Raw genomic sequence first — 16,936 nt, 5'->3', positions numbered from 1 at the left:
CAACATTTGGGGGCTCGTCCGGGATCCGAGACGCCCCCAGGCTCAATCCTAAGACCAGTAGGAGGTAAGACCGAGCTCGCTAAATATCCTGTCTCGTCCGTCTGTCTGACTGGCCGGGTCCGTATTGTGCCGGGTCTGTATTGTGCCTGCAGGACTGTGTTTTCTGTTTTTGGACCAGCGGGGGAGGCACACGTGCCCGAGACCCCTGGTCCTGCTCCGGAGTCGGACTCCGGAGGGGTCTGGAAGAGGGGGGGAGCCCGGCTCTCCCTCCTCTTCAGGGAGGGTCGTTGTTCCCGACCACTCGCATCCGAATCCGCCGCGCCAGTCCTGTCATTCGTGTGGTCTGTCTGTTCTGTGTCTTTCTCTCTGTCCTCCTCCTCCCCACTCACCTCTTTCCTACACCCATGGGACAGACTGTAACCACCCCTTTAAGCCTCACTCTAGATCACTGGAGAGAAGTCGCCGGCCGGGCACACAACCTTTCGGTCGAAGTCAGAGGACGAAGATGGGTCACCTTCTGCTCCTCAGAGTGGCCGACTCTCAACGTCGGGTGGCCCAGGGATGGAACTTTTAACATTGGTGTTATCTTGCAGGTGAAGGCCCTGGTCTTTCAGCCAGGACCCAGCGGGCACCTTGATCAGGTGCCGTACATCATAGTATGGGAGGATCTCGCTAAAAACCCACCCCCCTGGATAAAATGCTTTACCCCTTCTCAGGGGGAGCCGGCCGAGACCCCCACCCCCTCCCTGCGCCACTCCCCTTATTCCCCGTCCTTCCTCTCCCTCCACTCTTTGCCCCCTAAAATTTCCTGAACCAAAACCTAAGGAGCTGCCTGTGCTCCCAGGGGACCAGGACAGTCTCCTTCTCTTGGACTCCTCCCCTCCCCCTTATGCCCAACCCCCAACACCCCACCCGGAGGCCCCTACCTCAGCTCTATCCCCGACTCTACTGGGGTAGAGAGGCGACCCCTCGCTTCACCCCTGCTCTCTAGTCGCCTCCGCTTTGGATGAGAGCGCCGGCGGGGGGGGGGGTTGGAAAACGTCTGGACCTCCCAGGCACGTCCCCTCCGATCAGTAGGCGGCCAGACGCAATCCTGGTCGTTCTCTGCCTCTGACCTTCACAATTGGAAAACTCATAACCCCACTTTCTCCCGAGATCCCCAGGCACTAACCGGGTTAATTGAGTCAATTCTGTTGACCCACCAGCCGACCTGGGATGCCTGCCAACAGCTCCTGCAGACTCTCCTCACCACGGAGGAGACAGTGCGTCTACCTCGAAGCTTGGAAAAACGTCCAGGGGCAGATGGGAGGCCGACCCAGCTGCCTAATGAAATCAAGGACGTTTTCCCCTTGGTTCGCCCAACCTGGGACTACGACACTGCTGCTGGGAGGGAGCGGCTCCGTCTCTATCGCCAGGTACTCCTAGCGGGTCTCAGAGGGGCAGGGCGTCGCCCCACCAATTTGGCAAAGGTAAGTGCTATAGTGCAGGGAAAAGATGAGGCACCGGCAGGTTTTCTGGAAAGATTAATGGAAGGCTACCGTATGTACACCCTCTTTGACCCCTTGGCTGACGATCGCCAGCCAGATGTAATCATGTCCTTCATCGGACAGTCGGCCTCGGGTATTCGTAATAAGTTACAACGGTAGGAGGGACTTCAGGGATACACCTTACAGGACTTAGTGAAAGAGGCAGAAAAGATTTTTAACAAGTGAGAAACCCCAGAGGAAAGGGAGGAAAGGATCCGTAAAGAGCAAGAGGAACGAGAGGATAAAAGAGATAAAAGACGTAATAAAGAACTGACTAGGATACTGGCCACCGTAGTACAGGGCTCAGGGCAGAGTAAGTCAGGACAGAGTAGGGACCTGGGAGACAAAAGAAGACCATGGGTTGAACGAGACCAGTGTGCCTACTGCAAGGAAAGGGGACACTGGGTTAAAGATTGCCCAAGGAAGGGCCAAACGCAGGGACCTAAGAAGAAGCCCATTCCCGTTCTGTCCCTAGAAGATGAAGATTAGGGGTGTCAGGGCCAGGAGCCCCCCCTGAGCCTCGGGTAACCCTTAAAGTGGGGGGCCAACCAGTGACCTTCTTGGTTGATACGGGAGCTCAACATTCAGTTTTAACTGAGGAAAAAGGACCCTTGAGCTCTAAAACGTCTTGGGTTCAGGGAGCAACTGGAGGCAAGTTATATCAATGGACAACCGAACGGAAGGTCCACCTGAGCACTGGGCAAGTAACACATTCCTTCCTACTGGTCCCAGACTACCCCTACCCCCTCCTCGGCAGAGACCTTCTTTCAAAAGTAGGGGCCCAGATCCATTTTCATCAGAAACGGGCCACCATTACTGGCACAAAAGGGCAGCCCCTCCAGGTACTGACCTTGCGCCTAGAGGATGAACATCAGCTGCACGAGGACTCTCCACCGTCCGTGCAGCCCCTAGATTCTGAATGGCTCACTAACTACCCTCAGGCCTGGGTGGAAACGGCTGGAATGGGACTAGCTGTTAACCAGCCACCCATAATTATAAACCTAAAATCCTCGGCCACCCCTATATCAATCCGGCAATATTCAATGAGCAAAGAGGCCAAAGAGGGCATTCGGCCACACATACAGAGACTATTACAATTGGGCATCTTAATACCTTGTCAGTCGCCCTGGAACACTCCTCTATTCCCCGTAAAAAAACCTGGCACAGGAGATTACCGGCCGGTACAAGACTTACATGAAGTTAACCGAAGGACGGAGGACATACACCCCACAGTGCCGAATCCCTACAACTTACTCAGCACCTTACCCCCAAGCCACGTCTGGTATACGGTGTTAGATCTAAAAGATGCATTCTTTTGCATAAGGTTAAGCTCTCAAAGCCAGCCTATTTTTGCCTTTGAATGGAAAGATCCTGAGACGGGATTCTCAGGACAACTCACTTGGACAAGGCTGCCACAGGGATTCAAAAACTCCCCCACCTTGTTCGACGAAGCCTTGCATCAGGACTTGGCAGACTTCCGAGTCGGCCAGCCAGACCTCGTCCTCCTGCAGTACGTGGATGATTTGCTCCTGGAGGCTAAGACAGAACAGGATTGTGTAAAAGGTATGGGGACCCTGCTCGAGAGACTGGGAGAACTGGGATATAGGGCCTCCGCCAAAAAGGCCCAAATAGGCCAGAGACGAGTGATCTATCTGTGATATCTCCTGGAAGGAGGCCAGAGGTGGCTGACGGAGGGCCGCAAAAAGGCTGTGGCCCTGATCCTAGCACCCACTGATGCCAGAGGGCTACGAGAGTTCCTCGGCAGTGCTGGGTTCTGCTGCCTCTGGATACCCGGGTTTGCAGAGTTGGTGGCTCCCCTGTACCCTCTCACGAAATCCAACACCCCCTACCACTGGGGAAAGGAACAACAATTGGCTTTTGACAAAATAAAAAGGGCCTTATTAACCGCCCCTGCCCTGAGCCTCCCAGATATGACCAAACCATTTACGCTATATACTGATGAACACAAAGGAATAGCCAAAGGGGTCCTAACTCAGAAACGGGGACCCTGGAAAAGGCCCGTGGCATACTTTTCAAAAAAATTAGACAGCGTGGCTGCAGGATGGCCCCCATGTCTCCAAATAATAGTGGCTGTGGCAGTCCTAGTAAAAGACTCAGACAAGTTAACCTTCGGCCAACCCCTCATGGTGGTGACCCCCCATGCCTTAGAGACAGTCATCTGCCAGCCCCCTGACTGATGGCTCTCAAACGCTCGGGTCACCCATTATCAGGCCATGTTACTGAATTCTGAGTGGATACGGTTCGAAACAGCTACATCCCTAAACCCGGCCACCTTGCTTCCGGAAACCGAGTCCCCCTCCCTGGGAATGCATGATTGCCACCAGATCCTAGCCGAGGTCCATGGCACCAGAGGGGACTTGACGGACCAGCCTTTGCCAAAGCAACCTGGTACACCGATGGGAGTAGTTTTCTACGAAATGGTGAATGTAAAGCCAGGGCGGCCATGGTAGATGGAAAAACTGTCATCTGGGCCAATGCCCTAAAGCCTGGGACTTCAGCTCAAAGGGCGGAGCTCATAGCCCTAACTCAGGCCCTAAAAAAGGCTAAGGACAAAAAGGTCAACATTTATACGAACAGCAGGAACGCTTTTGCAACTGCCCATGTTCATGGAGAAATATACCGAAGAAGGGGCCTCCTGACCTCTGCAGGCAAAAACATCAAAAACAGAGAAGAAATACAAGATCTTCTCCATTCCCTCTTTCTGCCGAGAAAATTGAGTATAATTCACTGTCCTGGGCATCAGCGAGGCAACGACCCAGTAGCAGAGGGGAACAGGATGGCAGATGAAACAGCGCTGCTCTAGGCCCACAGGCCCTCTCCCTACAGCACCAGAGGTTGTCCAGACACCAGGGCAACTCTCTCTCGAATACTCAGACAGCGACCTGGATATCATCCAGCAAATAGGGGCAAAATATGACGAACAAATGAAGGTCTGGAAACACCAAGGAAAGACGGTCCTGCCTCAGCAAAGGGCCAAAGAACTGGTAACTCACCTCCACCGGTGGACTCACCTCGGACACAAAAAATTAAAAATACTCCTCCAGAGAGAAGGTCAGACCTATTACATTCCCAAACTCCCCTCCCTGATCCAACAGGTAACCGACGCTTGCATACCCTTTGCTAAGGTAAATGCCAAACACCTCAAGATGCCTGAGGGAGCTAGGATAAGGGGAGAAAGACCCGGAACTAATTGGGAAGTAGACTTCACCAAAATCAAGCCAGGTAAATATGGTAACAAGTACCTTCTAGTGTTTATAGATACCTTTTCAGGATGGACAGAAGCCTTCCCCACCAAACGAGAAACTGTCCAGGTGGTTGTCAAGAAAATCCTAGAAGAAATTTTCCCCCGGTTTGGACTGCCCAAGGTAATAGGGTCAGACAATGGCCCTGCCTTCGTCTCCCAGGTAAGTCAGTTGGTGGCCAGATTACTGGGGATAAATTGGAAATTACATTGTGCATACAGACCCCAGAGCTCAGGGCAGGTAGAAAGAATGAATAGAACAATTAAAGAGACCCTAACTAAATTGACATTGGAGACTGGCACTAGAGACTGGGTCCAACTCCTCCCTATGGTTCTGTTCCAAGTCCATAACACTCCCGCGCGCCATGGACTAACTCCTTATGAGATTCTCTATGGAGGTCCTCCACCAGTGACAGACTTACTAGATTCCACTATTGACCCTCTTGCTAATACTCCTGGTTTACAGGACAGGCTAAAGGTGCTCCAGATTATCCAGCACCAGATCTGGAGACCCCTTGCAGCTGTCTACCACCCCGGAGACAAAACCGACCCACACCCGTTCCAGATCGGTGACTCCGTCTATGTCAGGAGACATCAGTCCAGGAACCTTGAGCCCCGCCGGAAGGGCCCATACACTGTACTACTAACCACCCCAACCGCCTTAAAGGTGGACGACATTGCTGCTTGGGTCCACGCCTCACACGTCAAGGGCGCCCCATCAACGAGCACCGCTGATGCCAGCCAGGATGGACGGGGTGAGCCACTCCAATGGAAGCTCCACCACACCCAAAACCCGTTCAAGATAAGACTTTCAAAAATTGTTCAATGACAATTGTTATATTCCTACCTCTCCTAGTGCTTTTCAACCCCGCCAAAGGTAACCCTCATGCCCCCAAAAAGTTAACCTGGCAGGTATTAATGTCTGCGGGTGACGAGGTCTGGTCAATAACAAAAACTACTCCCATAGGAACCTGGTGGCCCAACCTATATCCTGACTTATGTAAATTAACCATGGGGGGGCCCCTAGCCTATGGGACCTAGAGGGGTATTCTGACACCTCTAGGGCCCCCAACAGAGAAAGCCCCCCCAGACGAAAAGGATTAGACCCCTGGGGAGGATGTGGCACGCCGGACAGGAGGACCATGTTACGCACCTTCCCCTTCTATGTCTGCCCTGGGTCCCACAGAAACCGTAAGTTAAATCCCACTTGTGGAGGAGAGGAACACTTCTATTGTAAAAATTGGGGGTGCGAGACCATAGGGGACACAGGATGGAGACCCTCCTCCTCCTGGGATTACATCATTGTCAAGGCTAACTATACCCATCTGACGATTCATGATCCCGCCTCCTCGTTTAACAAATGGAAACCCCTAAGCCATGGGCCATGCCAAGGATGGTGTCATCCCCTGAAAATATCCTTCACTGAACCTGGCAAGAAGGCCATGAACTGGGCAAAAGGGTATTCATGGGGACTCAGGTTATACAAGGAAAGAACAGATGACGGGTTTACGTTTAAAATTAAACTAAATATAGAGTCCCTAGACCCCGTGGCAGTCGGACCCAATACGGTCCTTGGGGACCGGAGGGCTCCTGTTAAACCAACAGCCCTGGCCCCGGCCGCAACAAATGCTACTCCCAACAACTTTACAGCCACACCGACCCCACGACCCCTGCCCAACACAGGACAACGATTATTCAACCTCATCACGGGGGCTTTCCTGGCTCTCAACCAGACCAGTCCTGACATAACCAAATCCTGCTGGCTTTGCCTAGTATCCGCCCCCCCTTATTATGAAGGAATTGCCACCCCCAGAAACTATAGCAGAACCACTAACGTTCAAAAATGCATGCCCGACTCCCATCCCCAACTTACCCTTACAGAAGTCTCAGGACAAGGAACCTGCATAGGAACCTCTCCCTGAGGTTACCAGGAACTCTGCAATACCATCACCGCAATATCAGGATCCGACTCCTACCTGGTACCCCAGCCGGAAACCTGGTGGGCATGTAACAAAGGCCTCACACTCTGTGTATCTGCTCAGGTCCTAAATGACTCTGAGGACTTCTGTGTTATGGTGCAGATCATGCCCAGGGTATTCTATCACCCTGCTGAGACTCTAGAAAATCAATATGATGAACATCCCACCCGTTTCCGGCAAGAACCTGTCTCCCTAACCCTAGCCATTATGTTGGGACTAAGGGTCGCAACTGGGGTGGGTACTGGCGCCGCTGCTCTGATCCAGGGCTCACGACGTTATTTAGAACTCCAGGCAGCTGTAGATGAGGATCTTCGGACACTAGAGCAGTCCGTTTCTAAGTTAGAACAGTCCCTCACCTCACCTTCAGAAGTAGTACTTCAAAACAGGAGAGGCTTGGATTTACTATTCCTGAAAGAGGGAGGACTGTGTGCGGCCCTGGGAGAGGAATGCTGTTTCTATGCAGGCCATTCTGGAGTCATCAGGGACTCCATGGCCAAACTCAGGGATAGGCTAAATAAAAGACAAAGGGACCTAGAGGCCCAGCAGGGTTGGTTTGAAGGCTGGTTTAACCAGTCTCCCTGGATGACCACCCTAATCTCTACCATTATGGGCCCTCTAGTTATCCTGCTCCTGCTGCTAACTTTCGGCCTCTGCATCCTCAACCGGCTGCTCCAGTTCATCCGAGAAAGATTGTCTATTACCCAAGCTCTGGTATTAACTCAACAACATCGGGCCCTCCAAACCGAAGAAATAAAAGTTCCCTAAGATTTTAAGGTTAAAATCAGCCCAAACAAAGAGGAGGGAATGAAGAAACCCGCCCCCCTCGTGAGTAAAACCAGGCCTGACCCGGAGACAGCCCATCCAGGCACCTTCTTGGAATCTAACATTCTGTTTTTCCGAGATAAGAAACCCCCCCCCACACACACATCCTGACTAGAAAGTCCCTGAACATGTTCGCGCTGACCTTCAAAGGGATCAATCATGTCATAAAACCCAAATGCTATGCTACTCTCACGTTTTCTTTACCTTTAAAAGATGCCTGTAATTGCTAATCGGGGCTCCCCTCCACCTCTGAGGCGGAGAGCCCGTTTGCCCAAATGTTCAATAAACCCTCTTGCTAGTTGCAGCTGCCTGTCTGGGGTCTGAGTCTCTGGGGCGTCCACCGGGACATGTTGGTACCCGTGAGCCAGGGTCCAACACAAGGATATGCACAAACAGAACACTTCTCCAAAGCCATTCCTTAGGAAAACGAGAGGGATTAATTCCCATGAGTTTTTCGTCCAGCAGGACTCAAAGACTAGAGGTTTAGAGTTCCCCAGGCCTGGCTGACCTAGGGCACTGCTTAGACCTAGAAAGAAGGTAGACAAGCAACCCCAGGACAGACAGCGAGATGTGAGGATCACATAAGGTGCCCAGAGAAAGAAAGCATTCATATTCGTTGGAACACAATTGTGAGTTGCAGTATTGCTTCTCATAGGACAAAAGAATTGGCAGGTGACATTTCCCTCCCCACCCCTCAATATAAGCACAGAGACAGCTGCTGAGGTCTGCTATCCTGGATACTGGCTGTTTAGCCTGCTTTGCTCCAAATCCCATGCCAATGGAGTGCTCCGATGTAACTGCCTTTCTGGGTCAAATCTGCATTAGTCCCAGTGCAGCAAGACCTCCCCCAGAAGACCAGTTCAGATATGTGGAACAACACATCACTAAACTCTGGAGTTGAAATGTCAGAAGGCATGGCTGTGATAGAACCCAAAAGTGCACCATGATACTCTACACAGGTAAGCAACACAGAGACATACAGAGTGAAAACAGTGATCTGAAAAATGCCTAGAGAGCGTGTGGGAAAATTATTCGCTCTTCTGGGAGTAATGCCTTGAGAGCAGTAAGTATGAACTGCCTTCTCTGGGGACAAAGAAGCTGGCTAGTGCTATTTTACCCCTCTGTCCCTCAGCATAAACCAATTTCCTTCAACAGGACAGCATCAACACTGTCTGAATATCTTGCTTACACCAAGTCCCACCCCCCTACATTCTCCTGGTACTACTTTTCTCGAACAAGTGTACCTAAAGACAGGAAGACCAGAACAAACCCCCTCACATACTAACATCTACTGACCAGAGAGTTCTGAAAGGCTTGTGTTCTAGTGGAAGTAGCATCGGATCTAATTAACAAACAGATCAAGAGCACACCAAATTAAAACTCACTGCACTCTGGCCTAGGTCCAAATACTCCTCACTGCAGGCAAGCACTAGAGATGATGACCTGAGGGATAGAACAGCCAAAACACAGTAGCAGAGTGTAGGCAGCACACACAAAGGAATCTCACTGAAGTGCCAGGACATTATAAAACATCTTATTCATATAGCCATTACTCTCAGAGGCAGAAAACATAATAGGCTTTCCTAACACAGAGAAGATAAAGACTTAGGCAAAATGGCAAAATGGATGAATTAATCCCAAAAGAGAACAAGAATGGGTCACAGCTAGGGATCAATTGAAACAGATATAAATGATAAATCTGATGGAAATTTTAAAGCAAAATCATAAGGAAACTCTCTATATTTGAGAAAAGTATAGGAGACATAAGAGAGACCCTTACCAAAAAAGATAAAAGGGCTAAAAAGCAACCAGGCAGAAATGAGAAATATAAAAGTGAGATATGAAACCAACAGGATTTAATGACAAAGGATGGAAGAAGCAGAGGAGTGAATAAATGATATAGAAGATAGAATTATGGAAAATAATGAAGCTGAAAAAAAGATAAAGAATGATAGATCATGATAGTAGACTTAGGGAATTCAGTGACTCCATCTAGTGTTATAACATTTACATCTTAGGAGTCCCAGAAGAATAGAAGGAAAAGGGAGCAGAAGGTTTATTTGAGGAAATAATAGCTGAAAACCTCCCTAAGCTGGGGAAGGAAACAGAATCCAAATTAAAGAGGCACAGAGAACTCCCTTCAGAATGAACAAAACAGAGTCAACACCAAGACCAAGTGTAATTAAATTTGAGGTATATGATATTTAAAAAATATCCTAAATGTGACAGTGACACATCAAAAGAAGTCCCTCACTTACAAGGGAAGATGAATAAAGTTGTCTACTGATCTCTTCACAGACATAGTGCAAGCTAGAAGGGAGTGTCATGATATACTCAACTTGCTGAATGGGGAAAACCAGCAGCCAAGAATACTCTATCTAGCAAGGTTGTCATTCAGAATAGAAGGAGAGAGAAAGAATTTCCCACACAAACAAAAACTAAAGGAATTTGTGACCACTAACCAAGCCCAGCAATAAATAGAAAAGGGATCACTTTGAGTGTGAAGAAGAAAATCTAAAACTGACAACGTTTAGAAAGGAACACAGCAAATCTCCAAAAACCATGATAAACAAGTAATAAAATGACACTAATGTGTACCTATCAATAATTACTCATAATTCAAATGAATGAAATTCTTCAATGAAAAGATATAGAGTGTGAAAGTGAATTAAAACACACACACACATGCACATACACACACTAAAACAGACCCATCTGTATGCTTCCTTCAATACACTCATTTTAGACAGAAGGACACCTGAAGATTGAAAGGAGTTAAAGAAATATCTATCAAGCAAAAGAACATCAAAGGAAAGCTCACATAGGAATACTTATATCAGACAAACTAGATTTTAAGTCAACAACTGCAACAAAAGATGAAGAAGGGCACTATATTATAACAAAGGGGTCTACTATCCAAAAAAGAAAATATAACAATGGCAAATATTTATGCACCCAAGTTGGGAGCAACCAAATCTATAAAATAATTAATAACAAATATAAAGAAACTCATTGATAATGATGCAGTAAGAGTAGACTTTCTTACCCCACTTGCATCAATGGACAGATCATCTAAGCAGACAATCAAGAAACAATGGCTTTGAATGACACACTGAACCAGATGGAGACAACAGATATATTCAGAACTAATCCTATGGCAGTAGAATAGACATTCCTTCTGAGCGCATATGGAACATTCTCCAGAATTGATCACATGCTGGATCACAAATAAGGTTTCAAGGGATGCCTGGGTGTCTCAGCGGTTTAGTGCCTGTCTTTGGCCCAGGGCCTGATCCTGGGGTCCCTGCTTCTCCCTCTGCCTGTGTCTCTGCCTCTCTCTCTCTCTCTCTCTCTCTCTCTCTCTCTGTGACTCTCATGAATAAATAAATAAAATCTTTAAAAAAAAGAATCTGTTCAAATAAATAAATAAATAAATAAATAAATAAATAAGGTTTCAACAAGTACAAAATGGTTGCAATCAAACCATGCCTACTTTTCGATGATAATACTATGAAACTTGAAGTCCACCACACACACACACACACACACACACACACACACACGTTGGAAAGACCACAATATGCATGAATACTAAACAACATGCCACAAATGAATGAATGTGTCAAACACGAAACTAAAGAATTGTCTTTTAAATACATTGGGTGACTGGGTGATGGGCACTGAGGGGGGCACTTAGCAAGATGAGCACTGGGTGTTATGCTGAATGTTGGCAAATTGATCTCCAATAAAAAATTAAAAAAATAAATAAAATAAATAAAATAAAATATGTGGAAATAGCTGAAAATGAAAACACGATGGTCTAATACTTTTGGGATGCAATATAAGTGGCTGTAAGACTGAAATATATAGCAATACAGGCCTACCTCAAGAAGCAAGAAAAATCTCAAATAAACTACTAATCACAAAAAGGAGCTAGAAAAAGAAAAACAAATGAAGCCTAAAAACAGCAGAAAAGGGGGAAAAAATAGAACAGAAATAAGTGATATAAAAACTAAATATACAGCAGAACAGATCAGTGAAAAAAGGATCTGGGTCTTTGAAAAAAAATTGATAAATACCCAGCCAGGCTTATCAAAAATAAGAGTAAAGTAACCAAGTAAGTAACAAACGAGAGAGGAGAAGTAACAACCAACACCACAAAATACAACAAATTATAAGAAAATATTATGAAAATTTATATGCCAAAAAAATCAATCTGGAATAAATGGATAAATTCCTAGAATTATGTAAACTATCAAAACTGAAAACAGGGCAGCCTGGGTGGCTCAGCGGTTTAACGCCACCTTCAGCCCAGGGCATGACGTGGGATTGAGTCCCACGTCAGGCTCACTGCATGGAGCCTGCTTATTCCTCTGCCTGTGTCTGTGCCTCTCTCTCTCTGTGTCTCTTATGAATAAAAAATAAAATCTTAAAAAAAACCCTGAAAACAGGAAGACAAAGAAAACATGAACACAGAAACAATCAGGAAATAAATTGACATCAAAAATCTGTCAACAAACAAGAGTCCAGGGCCACATGGTTTTACAGATGAATTCTACCAGACATTTAAAGAAGAGTTAATAACTATTATTCTCAAACTATTCAAAAAAAAAAAAAAAAGAAATGGGAGGAAAACTTTCATACTCATTCTATAGGGCCAGTATTATCTTGATCCCAAAACCAGACAAACACTCCAATGAAAAAGAGAACTACAGAAGAATACTCCTGATAAACATGCATGCAAAAATTCTCAACCAAATACTAGCAAATCTAATCCAATAGTACATGAAAATAATCATTCACCATAATCAAGTGGGATTTTTTCTAGGCTACAAGGATGGTCCAGTAATCACAAATCAATCAATGTGATACACTACATTAATAAAAGAGAGGATAAGTATTATATGGTCTGTTCTACATGTGCAGAAAAATCATTTGGCAAAATGCAACATCCATTCTTGATTTAAAATAAATAAATTTTAAAAATAAATAAATAAATAAATAAAACTTTTTATAAAAACCTTAACAAAGTAGGGATAGATGGAACAAACAGCAACATAACAAAGGCCATATATGAGAAACCTCACTGCTACTATTATCCTCAATGGGGAAAAGCTAACAGCTTTTCCTCTAGGATCAGAAACAAGGCAATGATATCCACTCTCACCACTATCACTTAACATAGCACTGGAAGTCCTAGCCTCAACAATCAGACAACAAAAGCAAATGAAATAATCCCAAATGGCAAGGAAGAAGTCAGACTTTCACTATTTGTGGAAGACAGAATACATTATATAGAAAACCCAAGACTCCACACCCCCCAAAATTGCTAATACCAATACAAAAAGCAAAGTTGCAGAAGAAAAAATTGATGTAAATAAATATTTTGCATTTCTGTATGCCAATAATGAAGGAGCAGAAAGAGAAATCAAGGGATCAATCCCAGTTTGAGTTCATGAAAAACCATCAGATACCTAGGAATATGCCTAACCAAAGAGGTAAAATCTGTACTCTGAAAATTATAGAACACTTATTAAAGAAATTTTAAAGAACACAGAGGTATAGAAAAAAAATTCCATGCTTATGGATCAGAGGAACACATATTGTTAAAATGTCTATATTACACAAAGTGATCTACACATTTAATGCAATCCCTATCAAAATATCATCAGCAATTTTCACAGAACTAGAAGAATCCTAAATTTGTGTGGAAACACAAAATCCCTGAATAGCTAAAGTAATCTTGATAAAGCAAAGCAAAGCTGAAGACATCATAATTCTGGTTTTCAAGCTGTATTACAAAGCTGTGATCATCAAGACAGTACTGTTCTGGCACAAAACCATATCTATATAGATATAGATGTTATAGATAGATAGATGGCTATAGATAGATACAGATATAGATATAGATGATATAGATGATATAGATATAGATATAGATGATATAGATATAGATAGATAGATGATATAGATGGAACAGAATAGAGAACCCAGAAATGGACCCACAACTATATGGTCAATTCATCTTTGACAAAGCAGAAAACAACATTCAATGGAAAAACTACAGTATCTTCAACAAATGGTTTTGGGAAACCAGAGAGCAACATGGAAAATAATAAAACAGGACCATTTTCTTACACCATAGGCAAAAATCACCTCAAAATGGATGAAAGACCTATATGTGAGACGGGAAACCATCAAAATCCTAGAGGAGAACATAGGCAATAAAGACTTTCACATTAGTTGTAGCATTTTTTACTAGATACTTCTCCTGAGGCAAGGGAAATGAAAGCAAAAAAAAATATATATATATATATATATCAGGACTTCATCAAGATAGAAATTTTCTCACAGTGAAGGAAATAATCAACAAAACTAAAAGGCAACCTACAGGATTGGAGAGGATATTTGTAAATGGCCTATCTCATAAAGGTTTAGTATCCAAATATGTAAAGCATGTAGAAAAATGAACACCCGAAAAACAAATATTTTAAAAATGGGAATAAGACGTGAATAGATATTTTCCCAAAGAAGATATACAGATGGCTAAGAGACACATGGAAAGATAGTCAATACCACTCATCATCTGGGAAATACAAATGAAAATCATGATGAGATATCACCTCACACCTGTCAGAATGACTAAAATTAACAACACAGGAAACCACTGATGTTAGCTAGCATGTGGAGAAAGGGGAACTCTCTTGCACAGTTGGTAGGATTGTAAACTAGTGCAGCCATTCTGGAAAAACAGTATGGAAATGCTCAAAAGTTGAAAATAGGACTACTCTGTGATCTACAGATTGTTCTACTAGGTATTTCCCCATAGGATACAATAATACTGATTTGAAAGGGTATTTACCCAGATGTTTATAGCAGCAATATCTGCAATAGTCATATTATGGAAACAATTTAAGTTTCCTTCAACTGATGATTGGATAAAGAAATATATATATACATATATGTGTGTGTATGTGTATATATATATATATATATATATATATATATATATCCCTGAATCACATATATATGATCATATATATATGATTTCATATATATGAAATCTTTCCACTTGCATTGACATGGATGGAGGTACAATTTTTTTTGAGGTACAATGTTTTACCCCATGTGAAAAAATCTGTCAGAGAATGACAAATACTATATCATTTCACTCATTTGTGAAATTTCAGGAAAAAAAAAACACACAAATGAACAAAGGTGGAAAATGGAAGGAAGGAAAACTAAGAAACTGGCTTCCAACTCTAGAGAACAAACTGATGTTTATCATAGGGGAGTTTGGGGGGGATAATTCAAATTGGTGAGAGGGATTAAGGAATGTATTTGTTGTCATGAGCTTTGAGTGATGTATGGAAATGTTGAATCACGATATTGTATATTTGAAACATATATTACACTGTATGTTTACAAACTGGGATTTAAATAAAAACTTAAAAAGAATAAAAATAAAGCTAATTAGATTTTCTGAGAATTTGCTCAATGTGCAGAGGCTGCAAGTTATGAGTACACCCATTGCACTTGGGAAGGTTCATAATAGCCAATGGAAGAAGACAAAGAAAATGGAAACACAGTAGAATTTCTTTAGAAAACCATTCAACTTCTGGGTTCTCTATTCTGTTCCATTGATCTATGTGTCTGTTTTTGTGCCAGTACCACACTGTCTTGATGACCACAGCTTTGTAGTACAACCTGAAATCTGGCATTGTGATGCCCCCAGCTATGGTTTTCTTTTTTAAAATTCCCCTGGCTATTCGGGGTCTTTTCTGATTCCACACAAATCTTAAAATAACTAAAGCCAAGTCCAGAGCTCTAGAGCCTAGTTAAGTAAAATTTGGAAAACATGTTTATTCTGAAGATAGTCTAGGCCTGCCATTAGGAAGAACTCTAAACCATGTCCTATAGTCTCTGCCTTCGATTTTGTACCTATTCCCTAAATGTTCCTTCAGAGAATAAGAGAGCAATTTACTGTCCCTAGAAGGATGTGAATATATGTATTACATTAATATCTGTAAAGTATATACTTTTATCTCATACATGGACAGGGTTTCAACAGTCTTCACACAGAATAAACTCAAAATGTACCATGCTTCCAAAAGGCTGTAACAAAAGAGCAGTCTTTGCATAGTAGACATCAGAGAAGTTGCTTTCGGATTTTATCATGCACACCGCTGTTTAAATCTTTGCAAGTGATAGAACAAGTTGCAATGACTATTATTGATTATCTCAAGCAGCTGTTGGGAAAATTATGAGCATTCAATGATGTAACACACAGAGTGACCTTAGCAGAGTGCCAAGTACTTAGAAAACATTCCATGAATGTTAGCTATTATGACTGGTGTTGTTTTACCCACAACAAATAGAATGTTGTATATATCCAGAGGACAGCTGAAATTGATAGATCAACTCAGTCTAAATTCTAGACACGCCCTGTATGATATGGTTGTTAAGGATTGAAACTAAATCATATACTCCAATAGAAGGATATGCATTCCTTAGACCAATCATGTGTAATATTTTCATTCATGCTAGCAGAATAATTTTATATGTGATAAAAATTTAAATGTCTGCTTAACTCACCACTAGCATTTCAGGGTTACTGCTAATCCCTTGAGTTTATATTATGGATATTAGTGTTATAATAGTACCCATCTGAATGTGCTTCTACCTGAAAATATTCACAAAATCAACTATATGTGCCCTGATAATTGTTATACTCACTGAATATGCATTTGCATTCACACACACATACACACACACACACACACACACACACTCCAACATGAGTCTAAACAAGTGAATGAACTGTTTTTTTTTTAAATAAACGTTTTTTTTAAAAAAAAAAAACTAGTATTTTCCCATTTATGCACTCTCCTAGAGTTTAGGAAAGTTAGATGAAAGGCTCATAGGAATTTTCATTTTGCTACTGGTTGTTTTGGAAATCACACAAGTCAACCAAGAGTTCTTAGAAAGCTAAGCCAATGCCTTCTGGAATCTGGAGAAGAGTGTTTTGGTCACAACCCTGAATCTTAGTAACTGTGTGATTTTAAATATCATTTTAACTGTCCAACTGTTAACATGAGAATGTATACAGTCTTCACCTCACATTGTATTTTGAGGATTAGGTGACATAAAATAAGTGAAACATTTTTGTCAACTCTGAATTCCAATATAAAGAAAATTTGCTGTTTCAATCTCAAAGCAGAACCATATAAATCTCAACAACACACCCATAACTTTTTCTATACACAACTCGTTTAGGGCAAAGCCCAGAAGAGGCAGTCAGCATAACAGGAAGATCTATAGGGCCCCAGGGAAGGCTATGAATCTGC

The 16,936-nt window shown here is 43.5% G+C and overlaps 1 protein-coding gene across 1 annotated transcript; it reads left to right on the top strand.

Annotated features, from left to right (window-relative positions):
• Positions 1–404: 404 nt before the first annotated feature.
• LOC121474991 lies at positions 405–6,710 on the top strand. The gene is given in 7 exon segments (XM_041728138.1): positions 405–807; positions 1,078–2,034; positions 2,037–3,923; positions 3,926–4,350; positions 4,352–5,543; positions 5,645–5,729; positions 5,816–6,710. Coding segments are annotated over 7 exon segments (5,844 nt in total).
• Positions 6,711–16,936: the final 10,226 nt, after the last annotated feature.

Source organism: Vulpes lagopus, chromosome 13, assembly GCF_018345385.1.
Source record: "Vulpes lagopus strain Blue_001 chromosome 13, ASM1834538v1, whole genome shotgun sequence".
Lineage (NCBI taxonomy): Eukaryota > Metazoa > Chordata > Mammalia > Carnivora > Canidae > Vulpes > Vulpes lagopus.
The sequence above is the reverse complement of the archived record's forward strand: the minus strand, read 5'-3'. Positions and strand labels throughout refer to the sequence as shown.